A 23819-nucleotide genomic window follows, 5' to 3' on the forward strand; every position below is an offset into this window, starting at 1 on the left:
GCGGCCTCCGCCGCTTCTCTTAAAACACGCGAGCCTCAGCTTGGCTTTCTGGGGCGAGCGGAGGCGGAGTCTCTTTGGCTGACTTTCTGGGGGCATGTTCTCCGCTACCCTCCTGAAGTTCCTGAGGCCGAAGCCGCTGCGTTTTTGCAGCCCGCTTTGGGGGATCAGGTGAGAGCGGCTGTCTGGGGTGGGGAGCAGAAGAGCTCTCCTTAAATGGGGAAGAGGGAGGAGGGAGAAAGGGGTCTCATGCGGAGAAGTTGGACCCGGCAGAAGAATTTCCAGCCCGAGGATTTCTATTTTCTTCCCGAGAGAGAGAGAGAGAGAGAGCTTTTTCCGCACCTGCCGGCTAAAGCAGAGGTCTCCAACCTGGGCAACTTTCAGCCTGGCGGACTTCAACTCCCAGAATTCCCCAGCCAGCAAAGCTGGCTGGGGGATTCTGGGAGTTGAAGTTCGCCAGGCTGAAAGTTGCCCAGGTTGGAGACCTCTGGGCTAAAGCGCCGTTGCTTCTTTCCCTGTTACGATTCTGGTGCCTTGCATGGCCAACCGATTTCCCCGAATCGGTGCTTTCTAAATATATCGGATTTACAATGCTGGGTTGATTTTCAGCAGATTTTATTTATTTATTTATTTATTCATACTTTTATACCGTCCTATCTCCCTAGGGACTCAGGGCGGTGTACAGCCATATAAAAAACACATAAATATACAAAGTAAAACATTAATCTAAAAAACTTATTAAATAGGCCAAATGTTTAAAATAGCCATATAAATAATAAAACCCGATTTAAAACCAAATCTAAAATTTAGACATTTAAAATTTAAAAATCTAGTCCAGTCCTGCGCAGATAAATAGATGTGTCTTAAGCTCGCGGCGGAAGGTCCGAAGGTCAGGAAGTTGACGAAGTCCTGGGGGAAGCTCGTTCCAGAGGGTGGGAGCCCCCACAGAAAAGGCCCTTCCCCTGGGCGTCGCCAGTCGGCACTGCCTGGCCGACGGCACCCTGAGATACAGATTAACAGAGTTGGAAGGGACCTTGTAGGTCATCTAGTCCAACCCCAGCCACCCACCCAAGCAGGAGACCCTACACCATTTCTGACAGATGGTAGTCCCGTCTATTTTAAAAAATGTTAGATTTCAGCACTGCCTGAAAATAAGGATTTCTCTTTGCAGAGATGCCCGGGGTTAAAGCAGACGCTGTCTCCCCCCCCCCCAACATGGAATAAAGGGAAAAGAAGTATTTGCTGGATGCTAGAAGGGTGTTTTTAAGAGTAACTAACACGATCGAGTTTCTTAAGTTTGTATTGGGAAGTAAGGAAAGCAGAAACAGTGCTGACAGTTGCAGGGCTTCTGCATATTCCAAAGATATAACGTGAAATTTTGTGATTTTCACTGTTTTAAAATGTGGTTGCCTGCTGGAAAAACTTTCCTACATATATGTACTAAATATGTGTTTTAGATTCAGGAATTGTAGAATCCAGATCCTCTTGGACTCTACTCAACTGTTAGTATTTCATCACGCTAAAACTTTGTATGATAACTTTGTATGGTATTGAAATTATTATTTGTGATGGGTTTCAAAACTATGCTCAAAACAATGGTTTATGTATTTCTGTATGTGTTTGTGTATCTCCCTCCCTCTTGTATAGTGGAACAGTTGAATAATAGATATAAGGAAGATCCCTTTAATAATCCACATTTTTGGGGGAATCCTGGTTTTAAAACAGCTTATTTTTATGCAGTAAATAAATACATTTGATAATATTGTTACCCTAGGCCAGTTTAGCTCTGTCGAAGCAATAGAGGTAATAATTAGGAAGATGAGCCGTGGGAATATGTTCATTCTTTACTTTAAAATGTCCTTTTTTTCTCCCATTAGTTTTTGGCTGATGTAGATTGTGATGAATCTACAAATACATCCTGGGATCAAATATTATCTCTCTTACATATTTCACAGTACATATTTCAAAATTTGATCTTAGCTATGCTCCTAATTATTTAAGTCGCTCAGAGCCTGATTCTTAGCCCATATAGCTATATTTGTCCACTTTAGGCTGAGGTGCCCTATTGTCTCTGCATCTATCACTAGAAACAGCACACAGTAATGTCGCTTTCTAGACAGTATGTAGCCAGATAAATAAATTTCATCTTGCTATGAAACAGTAAGAAAGGAAATGCACGTCAACAATAACAACACAACGTACTTTAGATGGCCATTTTGTTAGAATTATGTTGCTGGTGGGAGTACTATGCTAAATGTGAAGCATGAAGTAATTTCTTATCTTTGTTCCATCTATGCATAGTGTATATTCCAGGGACAGTGTTTCAAGTTTTACACTATTGTTGGACTATGGACTGGTTATGCTGTGTATAATTGTAAGTGCTTGAAGTCTCATAAACTTGGAGTATACTGACCTAGACATATGTACTAAGTTTCCCCCAAAATAAGACCCTGTCTTATATTTTTTTGAACCCTGAAATAAGAGCTTGGCCTTATTGCCATGCGTTCAAAAGCCCAATTGAGATTATCAGGGGATGTCTTATTTTGCGGGAAACAGGATAGGGCTGTCCATTCAATCATTGAATGATGCATGTCTGCATAGAATCTATATTAATATACAGATTGCAGCTAGCATAGATTTTATAGAACATATATGTGAACTGGTTCCTGAGCCAGTTCCTATGCAGCCATGTAATACTGTACTAAGTTCTTGTGCAAGCTATGCACTAGATGTAAATTGGTTCTTGTGCAATGAGGTATAGGTATATACATATACATAATTTTATATTCACTCTGATGAAGGCATAAACATATATAGTATGATGTGTTCTTTTCATACTGTTCCCATGAACAGTCAGCCAAGACAGCTGTAACCAGAATTTCCTGATGGATATGAATCTGAGGGCTACAAATTGGGTATCTGTTTTGTTTTGCAATGAAAAAAAAATGCATCCCGAAAGTTCAGTTTAATTGGCTGCAGCTTGACAAAATAAAAAACATTTGCCCTTTTATTGTTTTGTTGAAACAAAACCTAACCATTTCTGGTGTTGTGACAATAAGGGGAACTCAGAATGAGCCTCTTGGGCTGCAAAATTGGCTGCCTTCTTAAAATGGTTCAGATTTTTTTGCAATTCAGAATTGCTACTCCTGGCTTTCACTGAACAGCATTTTTCTCAGCCTGAATTCTTCCCCCTGCCATAGCTTTGGCACAGTGTCAAAAGATGTGCAGCTTATACAAAAATTTTACAGATGTGGCACAAGCAAAAAGCTAGCAAAAACAGGTAAATAAAAGTAATTTAATATAAGAGAAACTTACCACATTCAACAGTATGGCAGGGAACTCAGGTGATCTTTGGCAAAACTAGGATGGAAGAGTCATTGTCCTGATCTTCAGTTATGCTGACCGTGATAACCTTCTGTATACAAAGATTTGGAGTAGGGATCATCATGTATCACTGGTTTACCCCCTTCCTAAGCAGCTGATAACAGTCTGAGATATTGGGTGAAGAGAAAACAAGTCCACTTCGCTCTTTTATGACTACAACAGGGTTCAATCCTTTCTACCCCTACTTTTCAGTGTCTACATGGAGTTGCTAGGTAAATACCGTATCAATGTGCACCTAAAATCTCTTCACTCAGGTTCAAGATATCTTATAATTGAGATACCTGACTTGGTGCCCAGAGGCTGTTAGGGTTTGGATGAGGAGGAACAGGAAATCCTAACAAGACAGAATGGCTGTGAATAGATACCTTTTGACCAGAGATATAGCTTCTTTAGTTCTGAGGGGGTTCATGTTCCCTTGGGGTGAATAGACTCATAATTTGGCAGTTCTTTAGAACTCATAGCTCCTGCTTGAAGAGCAAGTAGAGATCATAGCCTGAATATCCTTTGCATAATTAACTTGCATATACCAATTGCAACCTTTCCTGGGCCAGGAGGTATTATGGATAGTCACTCAGGCTTTTTATAATTCTCAACTGGTCTACTGCACGATATTCTGCATGGGGCTGCAGAAAGGGGAATTTTGTGGAGGATCCCATCTCCAAAGGAGTTCCATATACAGGGACTCTGTAGCAGGGTTTTCTCAAATATGGTACTTCTCTTATAACATAGCTTACCCACACATACAAGAACCAGATCTCCTCTTTACTAAGTTACAAAAATAAATGACATTTTAATTCTTGAAAACAGCATTTGGGGAATGTTATGTTTTTATTTGTGACCAACTTCTGCTGATTATATAATGCAGTTGTACACTGATCAAACTTGTTTTAGAATAGAGTGGCATAGAAATATCAGAAATAAAAATAGAAGACTCCATTTTTTTCTTTGCCTCAGTTTATACATGTGTACATTGTGAGGCAAAGAGAAAATGGAGTCTTGGTGTTCCTAATAATGGCTTATATGTGGTCACAGAGGTGATGTCTTCATGCAGTAATGGTGAGGCCCACCTACCGCGGCAACTCAACCATTAAATAAATTGGCAGTTTCATGAGAAATATGGAACTGAAATATTCGTTGCACAAGCATATATGGTTAGGGAATGTAGTTCACTTTCCATCACAACTTCTTGGACATAGTGGAGAAAGTCAATTTCTCTGGTGTTGTGGCTAAATAAGTAACTATAACTATAACCATAACCATAAGTAACTATAATTATATATATCTGATATAAAAAGGGTGAAATCTCTAATAAGAATAGTGCATTTTGGAGTACATTAAGTTTGTATGCATTTTTGTAATCCTGTGACAATTGTACTAGCACTCTGATTTAGTACTGTCTTTTAAAAACAAAGTAATACTGTAATCTTTTGACTAATTCCAAGATTATTTTAAGCAAACAGTTCAGAGCATAATTATGGCAAAAAGACTACAGATATTTTAGAAAACAAGTAATTGTAGGATGTGTATTCCAAATCACAGTGAAAAAACCAGGATTTAACATATAATTTATTTTTTAATGTTTAACACAAAGGAAAGGGGTCTTTAGTTCAATCTCACTTTCCTGCCAAAAAAAAAGGAGGTTGTTTCTAAACAACAGCCTTCATACATAGTTTATTACAGAGACTAAGTAGAACACTATCCTGTATAAATTCTGTCGGTTTGCAATCGACTGAAATAGTCAGTTGTGAAATTGAAATAATCCCTTCTTTAAGTACCTTTTCCAATAATAGGAAAATCAGATTACCACTGTATGGATTTACAGGTAATATATAATTTGGCTCTAAATTCTAAAATTGATTCAAGACTGTTCAGTTCAAATGTACTCTCGGAGAAATTTCCTTTTACAAGTAACTATTTCATTCATCTAATTATAACAATGTTTTAAAAGGTATTTTATAATCCCCTATCAAATATCTAGAATCTAAGCATCAAGAGGCATGAAACCATTGATCTCATCATGAATATATACTTTCACTGACCGAGCTAACTGCAGGTTTTTCCTGTAAGGGCAATAGTTATTTTGTAATATTGAAATCCTTGGAGAATAAATAAACAAATGGGAGATTGAACTACTGTAATGACTTCCATATACATTTGGAGTGTAGCAATCCATCTAAAAGGAACATCATTTTAAGAAGCACAATTTGTTAAGTTAAATGTAAGAATGAAAGTTTAGAAGCATTGATAGCTAGAATCAAAACTGGAGGTTGAAATACAGACCAATTTAAATACAGACCAATTATACAATTCTGTTAGCGGAAAGTAGAGAATACAGAAAAGAATTCACTAGGAAAATAAAAATGGAAAGTGAAGTCAAAGCTAATATAAATTAACATTTTTAATAAACTCAGTCAATAAGAAGTGAAGACGTTAGAATAGATACTTTTATTTTCAGAGACAAAGGATTCATTGATTATATCAATAGTATACTGGAAGTGATTAATCCGAGGGAAGAAGACTAGGACAGGCAAAATAATGAAGAATAACATTTTAGTGCAAACAAAGCTTAAGTTAAAGTAGTTATATTTACAATAATAAGGTGTAAGTGAAAAAGCTGCACTTTTGAATTATAGATTTGAAGATTGTTCCTAAAAGGGTTGATTCTTTGCACAATGATGAACAAGGAGAAACCTGCATGCTTTGGCTACAAGCAACTGGAAACACCATTTGCCAAGGATTGTAGCTTACTTGGTTGTAGCTAGTTCCTGAATTGCTTTATATGTGTGTTTCTTAATTTATATGCAATTATACTTTACATGCAATGCAGTTGTTAAGGAAATAATCATCTCATTTTAAAAAATGGATTTTCAGCAATTTTTCAGCAATAGCAATTTTTATCTGCTTTGCAATTTTTTTAAAGAGCTCTTGCCTTCTTTTGTTTTAACTCATTTTGCTTTTGACAATCTCATGTAAATGAAAACAGCTGTAACATGGTTCTGACTGTCACATTATAAATTTCAAATTGGATGTTAAAACAGAGTAGGAACTTGCATGGAACTTCAGTATTGTGTAAGTCCAAACAATTTTAGCCAATTTCTTCAATAGTGCTATTGTCACTCTCTGCAATCTTATAATACAGCTTGGCTCACAGTTAAACATGTAGTTTCCACTGACTGCAAGATTTTGGATCCCCTTCAGATGCACACACGCACGCACGCGCACACACACACACAAAATGTAAAAGTGCAGTTGAGGATGGTTAATTAGAATTGGTAGTGCCAGAATCTCTTTCTATTGTAGGTGCTATTGACAGGTTAACAATAGGAGTAGAGGTAGAAGTAGTGGAGATAGAAGTAATAGTAGTTGTAGTGAAGGTGGTTCCAATACTAAAACCCCCTATGGCATAGGATCATAGGAATACTCAAGCAAGCAACAGCAAAAGTTTTTTAACTTGCATTTTAAATTGTATATTGTATTGTCTGTTTTTTACTTTTGCCTGTACACCACCCTGAGTCCTTCGGGAGAAGGGCGGTATAAAAATCAAATAAATAAATAAATAAATAAATAAATAAATAGAGGCCAAAGAAATCTGAGGAGCCACCTGGATTGCAGGTGCCAGTGACTGCGAGAGAGGCCCTGGTACCCCTACTTCTGGTGCAGCCCTTGGTACCAATGTTTCCAATAAAGCTTCTGATAAGCTGGGACTAATAGTGACCATCGGTATCACAGTCTGGGTTAATTCCTTGGCATCCCGAAGGATGAGCCTCAAGGTTTGGGAGGATGGTGGATCTATCAGCATCTCTTTATCTGACTCTAATTTTTCTAACAAGGAAAAACTGAGAGCCAATTTCAGTGTCTTCTTCCTACACCCTCTGTGCCAGCTCCCCCCAAAGATACCAGACTTACATTTTAAAAGAGTCCTCCAGATAAAACCGGCAGGGTTGGTGCAGAACCTTGGGGTCAAATGACCCACTCAGAGGAATTGTGGAATTTAACAGTATATAATGAGTCAACAAGCCAAGTACTTAATAGTCCTCCAGCCATGCAGGCAGCTGCTGGTATGTCATCATACCAGCAGCTGCCTGCATAGAAAGTGGACATGCATTTCATGTATTCTTGCAGCCAGTTGGTCATGCATGCTGCTGTTCAAGCAAAATCTGCTTCAGCTATCATTGCTTTAATCTCTGTAGGTTATATATTTATTATTAGTTTGTAAAACTTAACATTCTCTGAGAAGCAATTATCAAGGAAAAGACAATTTTAATTTGTACTGTAAAACCAGTCTAAATGCATAAACGTGTTTTGCTGAAGATCCCAATCAGGAAAATGGCCCCCTCCCTCCTTTAAATTCCTGTCTTCTATGTTTCCAACCTGGTGGAAGATTTAGAATTGCTTAGAAATTTCATGCATATTGTTAATGATGCGGTGACTTTGAACTGCATAAATTGAAGGTATCCTCAATAGTCACAATAGGATTTGCATTTTTTTTTCAAATTCTGCCATTCTCCTCCATAGGAGGAAGACTCATGTAAACGATGGAAACCTGCCATTTTGTTTAATAGTAGAATTCTTTTTTTACACTTCTTCCAGTTCTGATAGCAGATTGGGAATCATTGTGAAAGGATAGTTTAGTAATAAATTGCTTATGCCAGTCCCTGTCCACGTAAGTAGGATTGATTTATTCCCTTTCATCTCACAACGTGACCCTTTGCAGCATACAACAACAGTTAAAAACTCCAAAACAATCTGAAAACAATCAAAAATAAAATAAACATCTAAAGCAGTGGTTCTCAACCTGTGGGACCCCATCGGGACCCCGTTGGGGGTCGAATGACGATTTGCCAGGGGTCGCCTAAGACCATCGGAAATATGAGAAGTATACTTGCGAGTCGAAGAATCGCGCTCCAATGGTTGACTCCACAAGCCAGCTGCAGGCTCTTCAAATCGCTAGCTGAATTCGGCTTCGGGCGCGATGAATTAAAAAAGAGAGAAATCTTTGCTCTGATGTCTCCCTCTCAAGCTGCAATCACTCCCAATCACTAGCCTAATCTGGCTTCAGGCGCTATAAACTTAATAGGGGAGGAGTCTCCGCTTTAATGCCTCAGTCCTCAAGGCAATCGCAAGTAGTTCAGATCGCTAGCCAATACAGCTTCAGGTGCAATAAATTCAAAACAAAAATAATTTTATGGTTGGGGTCGCCACATCGTGGGGAATTGTATTAAAGGGGTCGCCACATCATGGGGAATTGTATTAAAGGGGTCGCAACACTATAAAGGTTGAGAACCACTGATCTAAAGCATAGTTTCCATAAATCTAAAATAATCCATGGCTTTATTTAAAAAAAGGATGAATTGTATTTGTTAGTCATTTATATTGGTGTCTTTCCAATACTTTCTTTTAAGGTTTACTATTTTGTCCTATACAAGCAGCTTTATATAGAATTTATAGACAATGGTGTACGAAAGACATAAAGCAAATCTCTCAATAGGTTTTTTACTATAGTAGTAACATTAACTTTCCTATGACTATGTTTCAATCCATTTAGAAAACATGTCCAGTATAGCATCTGGGGAAAGTTCATTTGTATATTTATAAAATATTTCATAGTGGTTGTTGGTGGAATCCTCTGAGCGGTTAACCTTTGCCCCTTTATGTTTCTGGCAATTTAAACAGTTTGTTCTGTTTCCCTCCCCCAATACTCCCAACAAAGAGTCAGTCAAAGGCCTTCTCTTCTACTTTATTTACATAGATAAATGTCCTGGCCACGTCTACCCACGAGCCTGCCAAGTCTCTGGAGATAACGAGGAAATTATAGATAAGGCCAGAATTACTCACAAATATATTCTTCCCTCCATTGATACAGTTTGCCCGCGCAAATTCATTGCTTTGTCCAAGACAAAAAACCAGGAAGTCCCACCTCCTATTTATAGTCTCTGCAGATGTCACTGCGTGACCATCATTCCTTGGCTTTGTCCCAATGCTTCCTCTGCTGCGCGCGCCGGTCACGTCTGCGCAGTCTTGCATCACTCCAAAACTGTTCTTGGGGCGTTGCCAAATCAGAAGAAGGCTCGGGGGAATCAGGCCTTGCCGGCCCCTCCTCCTCCCTTTGAGTGGGTGCCAGGGAGGGAGAGGGCCCAAGAGAAGCATGCCTTGCCAGATCTTCTCCCTCACTTTCTGAATCATCCGAGTCCAGGAGTCCGGGTCCAGGAACCTGGGTCACAACAGATTGCACATGTCTGAGCACTAACCAAAGAAAGATGCAGGTCACACTGTAGTTTTGCATTTTCATTTGCATCGCCCAGCAAAACTAGTAGAAGAAAAAGTGGAGGAAGTGGTTTGTAGATGGCGTCTGGGGTAGAAATAGTTCGGGTAAAGAAAGGAGAGAAAACTGGAAGAACATGAAGTGAAGGGAAAAGGTAACCCAACTATGGCTGAAAGCAAAGGAGAGAAATCCTATGCATGTGTGCATGACAAAAATGTATTTCAAGAGTAAAAATTCATCAGCTGAGCATCACTGATGACCTGAGGCAGGGCTGACTTAGAGGCAAGGCTCAACTCTCTTCTTTGCCTTAATAATTTCAACCCATTTTATAATGCCTGAATGTGTAAGCATTTGGGACACTGACTGGCAACGTCAAGGTAATGACAATTGTATAGCAGTTATCGACACAAGTTTGTGTTGTAAACCTCTTTTTCCTTTCCCCTTTTGTACACAGGTAGTCCTTGACTTACAGCCATTCATTTAATGACTGTTTGAAGTTATAAAGGCACTGAAAAAGTGACTTATGGCCATTTTTCACATTTAGGACTGTTGCAGCATTGCCATGATCACATGATCAAAATTGGATGCTTGGCAACTGGCATGTATTTATCATGGTTGCAGAGTCTTGAGGTCCTGTAATCATTTTTTTCAATCTTCTGACAAGCAAAGTCAATGGGGAAGCCAAATTCACTTAATAACCATGTCACTAACTTAACAACTTCAGTGATTCACTTAACAAGTGTGAAAAGAAAGGACGTAAAATGGGCAAAACTCACTCAGAAACTATCTTGCTTAGCAACAGAAATTTTGGGCTCAATTGTGATCATAAATCAAGGACTAGCTGTATGCATTCATCATTCTGTCCAGTCAACTGCTCTGGACTGAATAAAAGTAAAATTTCTGCTCATCAGAAAAGAAAAAGAAAGTAGGCCTGAGGTAGCTTTGGAATGATTTCTTAGAGTACATTATCCTAGATATGACCTTAAAGAAACATTACAGCTTAGTACAGCAATATAACTAAATACTGGTATTCTGGTTAATGAGAAACACTGCTACCTAAGCAGCCAAAATCATTCTGTTTCTCAGCTAACATTGTTTTGCTCCACTGTTTCTTTGTTGTTTATTAAATTATCAAACATAGTTGTTTAATGACAAACTTATGATACTCTTACATTATTTTTGACTCTAGAGACTTTTCTGCCAATGTGTGGAAAGGGTTAAGCATTGCTGCCTTCTGTATAACTAGTGATTATGCAACACTCGTGACTATTTAAGTTTGAGGTTCCTGGGTTAAACTTTGCCCAGGGATGGGGTGTGGGATCTGGGAATGCTGTAATGACACAGAGAGATGCCATTGCCAGCACCTTAGTCTGTTACCCTATGGCTCCGCAGCCATATTTTTGAGGCCTCATGCACCAAAAATTAAAAACGGTTCTTCATTTTTGTAGCACAGGCCTTGCTCTAATAAGCCTTTCCAACTTGGAGAAAGAATCTCACCTTCAGGTAATACACAGTATTCATATGTGAGCATATATATATATATATATATATAGAGAGAGAGAGAGAGAGAGAAGTGTGTGTGTATGCATGTGTATGTGAATAACTAGCAATAGGTAGGTATGCGTTGATAGGCATATTTATGTATCATTAAATAGGAGAAGGAATTGTCTTGCCTTTTGCTTTCTAAAGCCAGCCAAGTTGTGTTCTGTTTGTGGTTGATTGTTAAACCTTTACACCATCCAGATGCCTTTTTGGCAGCATCGGAAAGAAGTTCACAACATAATGTTTAACAGAAGAATGAGAATAAGAACCATTTTATGCAAAGGTTAATTATACTACAAACAGCACTAGCTCTTCTTTGTAGAAAATTGATCTTTGGGACTTGTGAATGATATTGAGCACATGACAAGTTCATCTGAGTTTTTTATTTTATTTTATTTTATTTGGTCTTATTTTTCTCCTTTTTCTTTTCACAGTAAAGTGCATAGTGTTCATTTCCCTGTGCTGCAATTACACACAACTAATTCTACCATGCAATTCAGTCAGGAAGATTTTGAGAAGGCCAAAGAAAAAGTGAACCTTTTGCAGGATGAGCCAAGCGATGACATCAAGTTGAAGCTTTATGCATTGTATAAACAGGTATTCCAACCATTTACCTTCTTAAATATGTAATATTTTTGAAAAATATCTTTGGAATCTCTCTCTCTCTCACCTAGACCCCCACACACATGGAAGCTCCATCCCATAATTGGGTAGACCAGTTTGCCCTGATAGACTAGTCTCACTGGAAAAAAGACTTTACACACACACGTTTTTATACTTTTCATAATTGCTCCTATACTTTTGGAATAGACATAATTTGAATTTAAATGATTAATTTACACTTTGCAATCTAGTAGCAGTTTTAGTTTCATTTGATCATTATCTAATTAGTTTAAACTTAATTTGATTTAACACAGGCTACTGTGGGCTCATGTAATATTCCAAAACCAAGTATGTTGGATTTTGTCAACAAAGCCAAATGGGATGCTTGGAACTCACTTGGAAGTATGACACAGGTAAGTATACTCTCAAAAACCTTAGGTTTAATATTTTGGGTGGACAGAGTCCTTTAAAACAAAATATCCATTATATCCATATTAATATAATAATGTAATTTACCTAATTTGAGTTATGTAATCTACATCATTGCAAATAGTATAAATAGATGCAGATGATATAGCTACATTAGTTACTTAATTATGCAAATGATGAATTGTTATGTATGTGGCTTCAGGATTTTAGTCTTAAATTTTAAAATAACTTTCTCTAGTACAAGTTTTTTTACTTGATATTAAAAGTTGTGGAGAGATCCCATTTTAAATATTTTGTTTAATCTTTGAAAATGTAAAATAATATAAATAGTACCATCTACATTATTTCATTTATTTTATATGAAAATGACCGTGGAACACACATTTTGATTCTTATCAAAATATGCAAAATCACAGAAAACAAAAGGAAAACGTTAATTTCTATGGCGACTTTAATAAAGTTGTCACCACCAGAGGGGGGAAAAGGATCTTCTTGTTTTACATAAGGCTGCATTGTAAAACCTTTAATAAGTAACGGGAGATTCCTAACTGATCTAAAATGAATGCGTTTTATTAAATTAGAAACAAAATTAATTTAGAGTGCTTCTTGATGAAGGATTCTGTATTGCACATCAAAAGACAGTGTTCAGTTTTTTGGTAATTTCCAAGTGGTCTTCAAGGGGAATTCAGTATAGAGTACATTAGAGTAGTGCACTCATGAGGTGCAAGTGCTCTCCACTTCAGGAACATTTGTTGATTGTTTTTTCTACTATAGATGATATTTGATGGCAGAGACAACAAAATAAGAGGAATCCACCAATTTAACTTTTCCAATATTAAAAATATAAGGAGAGCAACACTTGAGAAGTCATTGATGTGATAAAATAGGGTTAAGATGCTGACCTAGAAAGCAGGAGACCATGAGTTCTAGTTCCACCTTGGGCGTGAGACCTGGTTGGATGACTTTGAGCCAGTCACTCTCTCTCAACCCAACTTACCTCACAGGGTTGTTGTGGAGAAAATAGGAGGAAGAAGGAATATTAGATATCTTCACTACTTTGAATTACTTATGAAGTAAAACAGTCAGGATAAATGTCAAGTAAATAAATAATGACAAACAAGGCAGCAAATTCTATGCCAGGCATTGCCAGCGTATTTTTCTGCTGTCTCAAGTACTAGTACATGGTACTTTGATGTATCCTAAGACTGTGTTATAATTATGCTGCAAAGAGGTAGCAAGAAACTTTATGTCTTCATATGCCATCAGAATAGTCTCCCCCACTTTCCACTGCAACATCTATGAGTAATATGCCCTTTCTTCAGGAATATATACTACTGTGCAGAACTAATAGTAAAAAAGTACTCATCTCAGGGTCAAATTAAAAAAGTAATAAATAATAAATAAAAGCTCAATCCCCTGGCACATATTGAGAGTAAATAATTCCATTTAGTAGCGTCACAACTACTAGGAATTTATAATATTATAGAGAAGAAATAATGTAGAAATGTGCCACTGGAATTAATGTGATGTCAAAATGTTTAATTTTGCTATACCATGTCAAATGCCTGTTTTGGTTGTTTCATTATGATCTGCAGGGCAAATTGTATTTTTAATAAGAAAATTGCAAACATTTTAAAATAGTTCAAACTATTTGTATTCTACGTCTGAGAAAGCCATAGAAATAATAGCATTTAACGTATACCAATAAAGGATTTTCCAAAGATACAAATTAATAAAAAAATTAAAAACATAGCAAGTAGATTTGTCCTATTGTCATTTAAAATGTTGAAGATAAAATACAGTATTTCTAATTTTGAATCCTTCACTTTTTATAACCGTGTCACTCAAGTGACTCTGATGGCTTACAATTCAAAAATTATAAAACAGTTTAAACAACTTAAAGAACATGAAAAGAATAAAAACATCCACAAAATAAATAAGTGTAAACAGCAGTCGTGATGAGTAATCAACTGATAGCAAAGCCAAGTTATAGATTTACATTTTCTATCTTGATATCATTTATATATTCTATATATTCTATTTTAATACTGACTTCTCATTACAGGACAATGCCAGACAGAGCTACATTGAACTAGTATCGAGTTTGGTTCCTGCAGAAACTTCTCCAGTTAATGAAATTCCCCCTGGTAGCAAATCCATCTATGAGTCACTTGAGGTTACTACTAAAGACAACATCACAAAGATCATGTTAAACCGGCCAAAGAGGAAAAATGCTATCAGTATCAAGGTAAAGCTTGTAGATTTTGTAGTTTGGGAGCAAATAAAAGAAGAGAAGGAAGCACTTTTTCAAAACACAGACATCTGAGGAAAAGTTGTCCCAGTGCACTGTTAGGGGTTCTTCCCTGTCTTCTCTTTTCCTCATCTGTTTTGGGTTTGTTGTTTTCCTCCTTGCCATTTTTCAAACATAGGTACACATGGATTTGCTTTGTAGTCACCCTGGCATCCACAAAATTTCACCAGGAATGCTACACATATTCATTACGATACAGCTTATCCAGAGGTAAAATGTAAAATTTGTTACTACCGGTTCTGTGGGCGTGGCTTGGTGGGGGGGGTAATGAGTCTGGGTGGGTGTAGCTAACTTTTTTTTTACTTTTAAAAGCATTTTTTCTACAACCTCTTTGGCCGAAGAGGTTGTAAAAAATGCTCTTAAAAGCCTCTGATGATCAGGCAATTCAGCTGGGATCGCCAGAGGAGCCTTTTAAAAACATTTTTTCTACAACCTCTTCAGCCGAAGAGGTTGTAGAAAAAATATTATTATTTCTTCAGCTGAAGAAAAAATGCTTTTTTAAAAAAAAAAACCAAACCCTCTGATGATCACTCGGCTCAGCTGGGCATGGAGTGGGACAGATTTTGCTACCAGTTCTCCAAACCACCCGCCGCCATCGCTACCAGATCGGGCGATCTGGTCCGAACCAGGAACATTTCACCCCTGTACTTATCCCTCTTTTTTTTTTTTTACATTTAAACGATTATTTTAATTTTAAAAATGGAAAACTGCCAACCGCAAAGAGGTCTGAAGATCCAAATAAGTCCAGAAGCTTTTTTTTTAGAAAACAAAAAACAATGAACAGACCCAGTCCAGTGCTTTGTTTGGAAGTGTATCTTTCTGTCAGTAACAAGAAAAAATATTTGTATGTGCGCTAGGCAATATTTTTCAGGTAGAAGAAGCTAACAGGAGTAGCAAGCAGTATTCTGGGGGATCGGTTATTGAAATCATAGATTGATATAATCAGTCACCTATATTATTGTCAAGTATTCTCTCAGCAGCCATTTAACACAACCACTCAAATGTTCTTAGAACTCAAAATGCTCAAAATAATTGGGCTTGTTTGTTTTTCTTTTGCTTATGTTGCTCATTCCTGTAAGCTCTAGGCTAGTAATGGCTAACCTTTCCGGACCGAGTGCCCAAAGCACGTTCGTGTGTGTGCAAATGCACATGCATGCGCCCGAACCCCAAAATGCAATGCATGCACAGCCCCCATGCATGCGCCCCACCCCCACTGATGCATGCAGAGCCCCCTGTATGCTCCCACCTTGTGCTCCGGGCATCCGAGTGTGGCCCCATGCATGCTCCCTGCATATGCACATGGGGGGCCCACATGTGCCCCACCCCGCATATGTGCACGCACCCCTGCATGTGTCCCACCCCTGCGCATGCACAGAAGAGACCCAAAGACCAGCTGGCTGGCGGGAAGCGCATGCACATGTGCAACATAGCTGAGGCAATGGCTCACGTGCCCACAGAGAGGGTGCTTCATGCCACCTTTGGCATGTGTACCATAGGTTCACCATCATGGCTCTAGGCAGCTAATAATATTTACATACTACTAAACTTTTTGTATCTGTACTCTTTAACTGGGTGAAACCGTGCATCATAGGGTATTTTTTTTTCAACCAAGGTACCACAAATGGGATAACTTACAGAATGCCGTGATTCATCAGTCTTAAGGGAATAAAATTTAGGGACATTTGGGGAAGTTGTGAGTGCTTCACTTCTGTGGTCATCTAAATACCAGAAGCTTGCATCATGTTATAGTCTAAAGACTGCATATGTTCATTACAAAGATCATAATGTTTTGCCTTTCCATTTCTGTCATATAAGAAAAAAGTTACTTACATATTCTGAAACACAAAGGAATTAATATTCTGTATGTTTCATTATTCTCAATTTTATTTGTTGGAAACATTCTGTGTAGTAGTTCTTTAAAAAAGGGTTGCCATTCTTTGGATGATATTAATAATGTAAGGATTCAGCGGTTCTACCAATGTTTTTTATCTAACTTTCTGAATTATAGAATGGGAATTTATTTTCATTTGTAATTCTCTTGTGCAGATGTACAATGAAATTATGAAAGCGCTTGAGGAAGCCACAAAAGATGATTCTGCTATAACAGTTCTTACAGGTATTAGCTTTTACTATGAAAGTGAAAATCTGTGCTAATGTTAAATATTAACAAAACAGCAACACACAAGATGGTGTCAACCTGTGTGCATAGTGAATTTACAGTTGACAATAAAGAAGTGAAGGTGTTGGATAGTTGGTTAAAAACTGATTTCAGATGGGCAGCATGCTGAAAAATCAAGGAGAATACTAAAAAGGGGGCTATAAGAAACAGGTAAAATCATGAGTGGAGGTATTTCAGTGATAACAAATATCAGAAGAGTGAAAGCAAGTCAGCAGGAAGAGCTAAGGTGGTTTGAGAATATACAAAAACTGACTGTACCATTAAAACAAGCATTAGGAATCAGAAACATATATTTTGGGCATGTGATGCAAGTGGGTGTTGGACAACGAATCTGACTCTGCTTGACAAGGCTGGAGAAAGCAGAAATGATGGATGGGTGGCTGGATGGCAGGGATATTGCTGGGATGTCTTTGGAGGAGCTAAAAGCAACTAAAAAGGCTATCTTGTTCAATCAAGTTTGAGTTAGCCCGGAGAAGAATATGGTTTCTAGATGTAGTAGTTGCATTCACATGCAGTAACAGCATCTAGGATTCTTCAGAATGCTAGTTTTCATACTGCTGCCAAAATTATTGCTCCCATTTAGCTACTGATTTCTGGAAAGAACTAAGCATGAAAGCCAGCTGGGTGACTTTGGGCTAGTCCCTGTCTCAGTCAACACACCTCCACCGGGGTTGTTGTGGAGCAAATAGGACAAGGAAATGGCATCATGTATATTTGTCACATTGAGTTATTTATAAAGTAATAAAGATGGGATTAAAAATAAATAAGATTAATAATCCATCAAAATCAATGTGCTGTAATAATCTTCAACTAATGTTGAACCCTGTTCAAAATAAATTGATTAGTTCTGCCTAGAGTGCTCTTTTTGAATCTAATACTAATACAGATGCTCTGTTAGTAACCTCTTTGTTCAGCAACTGTTTGAATTTACAAAGAGACTGAAAAAGCAGATTTATGAGCAATCCTAGAATTTATAGCTATTGCAGCTATTGCAATGGATATTTTGGATTCAATTTTGGTTGTAAATCTGTCTTGGTTGAGACTATCTGTATGTCTCAAGTTGTAGTCATATGACTTTTTGTTTAACACTCATGAGTGATTTGCTTAATGACCACAGAGGAACTTAGATGAGTTGGGTGTGGTCTGATTGTTGCTGATTCAAATTGTAGTCATTAAGTTAGGACTACTTGTATTTATTTCATTCTTTTTAAAAATTTGCTTCTATATAGGCAATGGGGACTATTACTGTAGTGGAAATGACCTGAACAACTTTACCCAGGTTTCACCTGGTGGAATGGAAGAGTCTGCAAGGAATAGTGCAGAGATGCTCAAGTATGACTTGTTTTTATTTTTGTTAAAATGTATAATGAATATGCACAATGGATGATAAGCAGAAAAAGGTCCTATGCAGTTCTATAACAGAAGCACGTAAAGTTAATATAGAAAAATTACTGCACAGAGTGTAGCATGGGAATCAAAACTGGAAAGCATTTCCTCTTTTGTTGAGTTTTCACCAGAAGCCTCTGCTTCAATAAATTCCTGTCTTGTATTTTTCCCCCATTTTTCCCTATTGTCAGTTACATCCTGCTCCCTTCCTCACCATCCTTTAGTTATACTTTTATTTTTATTGTATTAAGGTGGGTGTGGGTGTGGTTTTTTGATGTTGTAAGCTGCCTTGTGGCAAGATGGGTGGCAAACAAATTTAATAAATAATAATTAAGAAATATTTCTGCCCAAGAAGATTTGGAAGATTTGGAAGAAAAGATGTTATCTCAAATTATTTTTAAATAACTCTACAAACAATTAATTAAATAATAGGTTTTAAAGAAGCCAGTTTCCACTATTCAAAATGTACATCTTAGTTCCTTTTTTTTGCATAGTGCAGAAAGATCTGTCAAATTCTTTGTGCATCTCAATCGAGAAATAAATCATTACTAAAAAAAATTGTTTTAAACAAAATCTTCTGATGCATTTTTCACCAATTCAGTACTGGAATAATATAGTAGGAAAACAAAAGGCACTTTATGCCTCACAGAACGATTTCAAGGTATATATTGTATATTTAAAACTCCAGAAAGATGTAAATTCTCAGGGAAATTCAGCTGCAGGAATATGTAATAAATTGTTAGGGGTTTTTTTTCCCTAACAGAAGAAATGTTCTCGTGTTGTGACACTCCAAAATATTATCTTATTTGTAAATCGATTCCTGTTCCTTTCTATTTGCAGAAAGTTTGTTCAACATTTTATTGATTTTCCAAAGCCATTAATTGCTGTGGTAAATGGGCCAGCTGTTGGGATCTCTGTAACTCTGCTTGGGCTGTTTGACATCGTATATGCTACGGACCAGGTAAGTTTTCTCTCTTTGATTCCTGTCACTACCATTAGATTATCGTGGACATAGACTTTTGTTGGAATAATGTTTATTTTTTCAAGATATAAAGTTCCTTTTTTCCTACTGTGAGAATCAAGGTATGGCAGAGTGAGATGCTACGTATGAGAACTGGAATTTTCTTCCTAAAATTGAATTATATTTTTTACTGAAAATTCTCATACTGGAATGTAGAGATATAAGCATATAGGCATAGAATTAAAAAAGAAAAATGTCTAGAAGCACCTGTAAGCTGGCTCATTCATTTATAACTCCAAAAATACCAAAAAAATGTAAATTTAAGTGCAAAAATAAAGTCCTAAAGAAAACCTTAATAATTCTTAGCTTGTAAAATAAAAGATAACCTCTTCCACCTTCCCCCACTGCTTACGTAAATGTTTGCCTTGGGATACGAATCACTTTCCTTCAGTAACTTGGTTACTCTGGTTCCTCCAAAAAAATGAATGTAAAGGGATAAGAGTCCCTTTTACTCAAACTCTTAACTCCTGCATCTGAACCTCCTGGGTCTTGCACTGCATTGCTATTTTTCCAAGGGTGCCTTTTCAGTACTGTTTTAGTTCTTCTTCGTCTGTTGCAGAGGTCCTCTGATCCTTCCTGCTGATCAGTTGTGGATTGTCTAAACTTCCTGCTCATCCAGTTGCCTCTCTCCCGGGCAGCATCTCTGGCAGAACCTGAAAGACCTTCCCTCCTCCCATCTCCATGCAACACTGTTTTTGGTTTTCTTACTCCTTGTCTTATGTACCTCATCTCTTACATTGCCAGCTTGCAGAGTATTTAGGGATTCTCCCCACCCCCCACCCCACCTATATGTCAATTTCTTTGCCTCCAGCATCAGCTCTCTCAGAAATAAGATTCTTTAATATGGAAGGCTACACTCATACAAAGAAAATTCCAGTTTTCATATGTTTATGAAACATATGACATATAACACGAGGGAGCATCACCATCAAATACGAACAGAGACGTAATGACCATCACACTATTCCTTTTTCATTTAAGCAGTCTCATAAAACATCAATATTGTGGATAATTCTGCAATATTGATGTTTTATGAGACTGCATAAATATGGACAGTTAAAGGCTAGATGGAAAGAAGATCAGAAAATTGGTATTATTCAAAATGAAGAAAATTTGGTTAAACAAATTAGAAATCAAATCCAGGGGCATATAAAGAGATTGTATACTGTGTTGATAGAAATAGATTCTGAAAGAGATTTAATAAAGGATTGTATGATAAAATGGGCACAGAATATTCAAGAACCAATAATGTTGGAAACATGGGAAAAAAAATTGGGTTAGAAATGTTAAATTTACGCAAGCGCAGAATTTAATGGAAAATTTTTATAAGATGTTTTATAGATGGCATTTAGATCCTAAGAAATTATCATGTATTTATCCAGATATGCAAGCGAAATGTTGGAGATGTAATTGTGATGATGCTACATATTTTCATGTATGGTGGACTTGTAAGAAAATTAAGTCTTTCTGGATAAGAATTTGGTGGATTATGCAAAATGTTCTGAAGAAGAAGATAAAGTTCCTACCACAATTTTTCCTTTTGGGAGTAACAACGGACTGTACAGTGATTGAGACTAAGTTGATTTTGAACTTAATAACAGCAGCAAGACTGTTGATTGGACAATATTGGAAGAAAAAAGAATTAGCCACAATAGAAGAATGGATATTGAAAGTTTCCAATTTGGCTGAGATGGCTAAAATCTCAGCCTTCTTGAAAGACAGTACTCAAGAAAAATATTTAAATGAATGGAAGAACTGAATTGATTATATTCAAAATAGATATCAGATTAAGAAATTTCGGATTGCTTTTGAATGAAGGATGTTGTTTTTGATTTTAATGGAAGAAGTCAGGTTATGTGAGAGAGAAGGATTATAATTGTGTTAGATTTTAAAAATTTAATGTATGATTGTTTGTTTATTGAACTATACCTTGTGTTTGCTCCGGGAAGTCGGGGGTGGAGGGGCGTTTTGGAGGGAGGGGGGAGGGGAAAAAATTTAATTGTTGTGAAACTTTTTCAATAAAAAAAAACATCAATATTGTGGATAATTCTGGTTTAAAGAACATACTATAATTACATCTGAGTAGGGTATTTACTCCAATACCCTACTGGAGTAAATACCCTATTTACTTCATAGTGTAAATATGAACCAGATTTAGGGAATCTGGTTTAAACCAGATTTAGGGAATTTTCTTTGAAAAACTGCCAGTTTCCATCTGGGATAGCATGGCTCAGAGGAGATTTGACATAGAATATTCCATCCATGAATCACTGAATTTTACACATCTCAGCATCAGAGTCTTGCCACTTGTACAAAAAAAAAACCCTGTAAATACAGGACTATCCAGTGCATGTTAAAGTTACTCTTGCTGTAGATAACAATTCTACTGTAACTGGATCAGAGAAGTTCATAGTTCGAGCTATTAGTATGACAAGTGTTTTTAATCATATCATTTGAAAATGACATGGCTATATTCTTTCTTCTAAGGAAAAATAGAGTCTCTGTGTTGACAATATTTCTTTCCCCCACAGGCTACCTTTCATACTCCTTTTAGCAACCTGGGTCAAAGTCCAGAAGGATGTTCTTCATACACATTTCCCAAAATTATGGGGTTAACTAAGGTAGCACGTGAACATTTTATCTGCTTGATGGTTGATTTGGAAAAAAATATGCTTTTAGATTTTGTTCAAGAAGGAATACATGTTAGAAATGAAGAACAGGGCCAATTTATGTAATTATGGGCACTTATGTGCCATATGGGGTATGGTCAGGTCTATATTTTAATAACATTTTAATATTTAGAGCAGTTAGCTGGCCAAAATATACTATTGCTGTAATAATATCATAGGGAACTGCCTTGTCACATGTCAAAATTGCTTCTTGATCAGTCCTGTTCAAATGACCTACTCCTACACTGCCTATCAAAGTCGTGGGTAGATATCAATGACTGAACCTTAAGATAGTTTATGAATGATACACTGAAGTGTTCTTCTATCCATTATATATATAACAAATACACTAGAATTGGTGGAAACTCAAAATGAGACGTTGTTTCTTTTCTCATTTAATCAGGCCACTGAAATGCTGCTTTTCAACAAGAAGCTAACTGCCGCAGAAGCCTGTTCGCAGGGGCTTGTGACTGAGGTTTTTCCTGACAGCACATTCCAAAAAGAAGTGTGGGCAAGGCTGAAGGCTTATGCCAATCTTCCTAAAAAGGTTAGTGTTAGCAAAATTGCTTACCTAATAAATTGAATTAAAATTTAAAGCATAAGTTAAAAATACGATTTGCAAGAAACCAGCAGAATGTATTTTAAAATAGTAGTAAATAATAATAGGGCAAGAACATAAATACCTACGCAGCCCAAGTGGGTAACACTTTAACAGAAGAGAACCTCACCAAGAGAGGACAAGAGGTTAATAACAATCCCAAACCATTTTTTAATTTTTAAATGCATTCTAGAAATTAAAAGGAAGAGTAGCGAGAGTATGAGCTTGCACAAAGTGCATCTGCATACCAAAGCTAAAAAGTAATCAACCAAAATTTTATTAGTTTCTACTTCTATTTAGCCTTATCAGTAGGCGCCCTGGTGGCACAGTGGTTAGAATACAGTATTGCAGGCAAATTCTGCCCACAACCTGGAGTTCAGTCCTGACAGGGCTCAACATTGACTCAGCTTTCCATTCTACCGAGATCAGTAAAATGAGAATCCAGATTGTTGGCGGGGGTGGGGGGGGCAATATGTTTATGTTGTAAATGCACAGAGAGTGCTGTAACTCAATATCAGGCTGTATATAAGTCTAACTGCTATTTCTATGAGTATTGGTCACAGCACTGTACGCAGCTACAGAACTTATTTATTTATTTATTTATTTATTTTATCACATTTATATACCGCCCTATCTCCCTAGGGACTCAGGGCGGTTCACAGGCAAGTAAAAATACATATAAATACAGATTAAAATAACAATTAAAAAACTTATTCTACATAGCCAGATTATTAAAAAGCAATATAAATAATAAATAATAAAACCCATTAAAATCCCATATAAATTTAAAATCTAATCCAGTCCTGCGCAGATGAATAAATGTGTTTTGAGCTCGCGACGGAAGGTTCGGAGGTCCGGAAGTTGACGAAGTCCTGGGGGGAGTTCGTTCCAAAGGGTGGGAGCCCCCACAGAGAAGGCCCTTCCCCTGGGTGTCGCCAGACGGCACTGCCTAGCTGACGGCACCCTGAGGAGTCCCTCTCTGTGAGAGCGCACGGGTCGGTGAGAGGTATTCGGTAGCAGTAGGCGGTCCCGTAAATAGCCCGGCCCTATGCCATGGAGCGCTTTAAAGATGGTACTTTGCGGTATTTGCTTGCAAAATAAGGCACAACTCAAAATATATATACAAAGCTTACTCTTAATTGCAACCTACCTATCTACACAACCCTAGCTTCCCAGAGCAAATAGTTTATAAAATATCAACAGCTATAACCTTAACCAGGCACACCTGGATGGAGCTGCAAGCAAACTTTTTTATGCTGAAGGTCTATTTTTCTCTTAGTGTTCCAATCCCATATCATTCCATTCAAGGTAAACCAAAAGCAGCAAGAACAAGACAAGTCCCTGTTACAGTACTGGCTGAACTGGAAAGAGTAAAAGTCTCCAATCACAAAAGGGCAAATTACAAGTAGTCCTCAACTTACAACCAGACACTTAAAAA

General features: G+C 37.3%; 1 protein-coding gene across 3 annotated transcripts in view; it reads left to right on the forward strand.

Annotated features, from left to right (window-relative positions):
• ECI2 (enoyl-CoA delta isomerase 2) overlaps nt 1-23819 on the forward strand; it is a 27358-nt gene continuing 3539 nt past the window's right edge. For 2 of the 3 annotated variants that reach the window (XM_058177712.1, XM_058177711.1), the window contains exons 1-9: nt 1-168; nt 11620-11782; nt 12103-12201; nt 14283-14465; nt 16575-16644; nt 17937-18039; nt 18934-19054; nt 21646-21735; nt 22187-22330. In XM_058177712.1, coding sequence (XP_058033695.1) covers nt 95-168; nt 11620-11782; nt 12103-12201; nt 14283-14465; nt 16575-16644; nt 17937-18039; nt 18934-19054; nt 21646-21735; nt 22187-22330 — 1047 coding nt within the window. In that variant the 5' untranslated portion in view covers nt 1-94. Of the gene's footprint in view, nt 169-10994; nt 11147-11619; nt 11783-12102; nt 12202-14282; nt 14466-16574; nt 16645-17936; nt 18040-18933; nt 19055-21645; nt 21736-22186; nt 22331-23819 lie in introns of those variants that run through there. The other variant, XM_058177713.1, reaches the window with a different exon arrangement.

The sequence above is a fragment of the Ahaetulla prasina genome, chromosome 3 (assembly GCF_028640845.1).
Source record: "Ahaetulla prasina isolate Xishuangbanna chromosome 3, ASM2864084v1, whole genome shotgun sequence".
Lineage (NCBI taxonomy): Eukaryota > Metazoa > Chordata > Lepidosauria > Squamata > Colubridae > Ahaetulla > Ahaetulla prasina.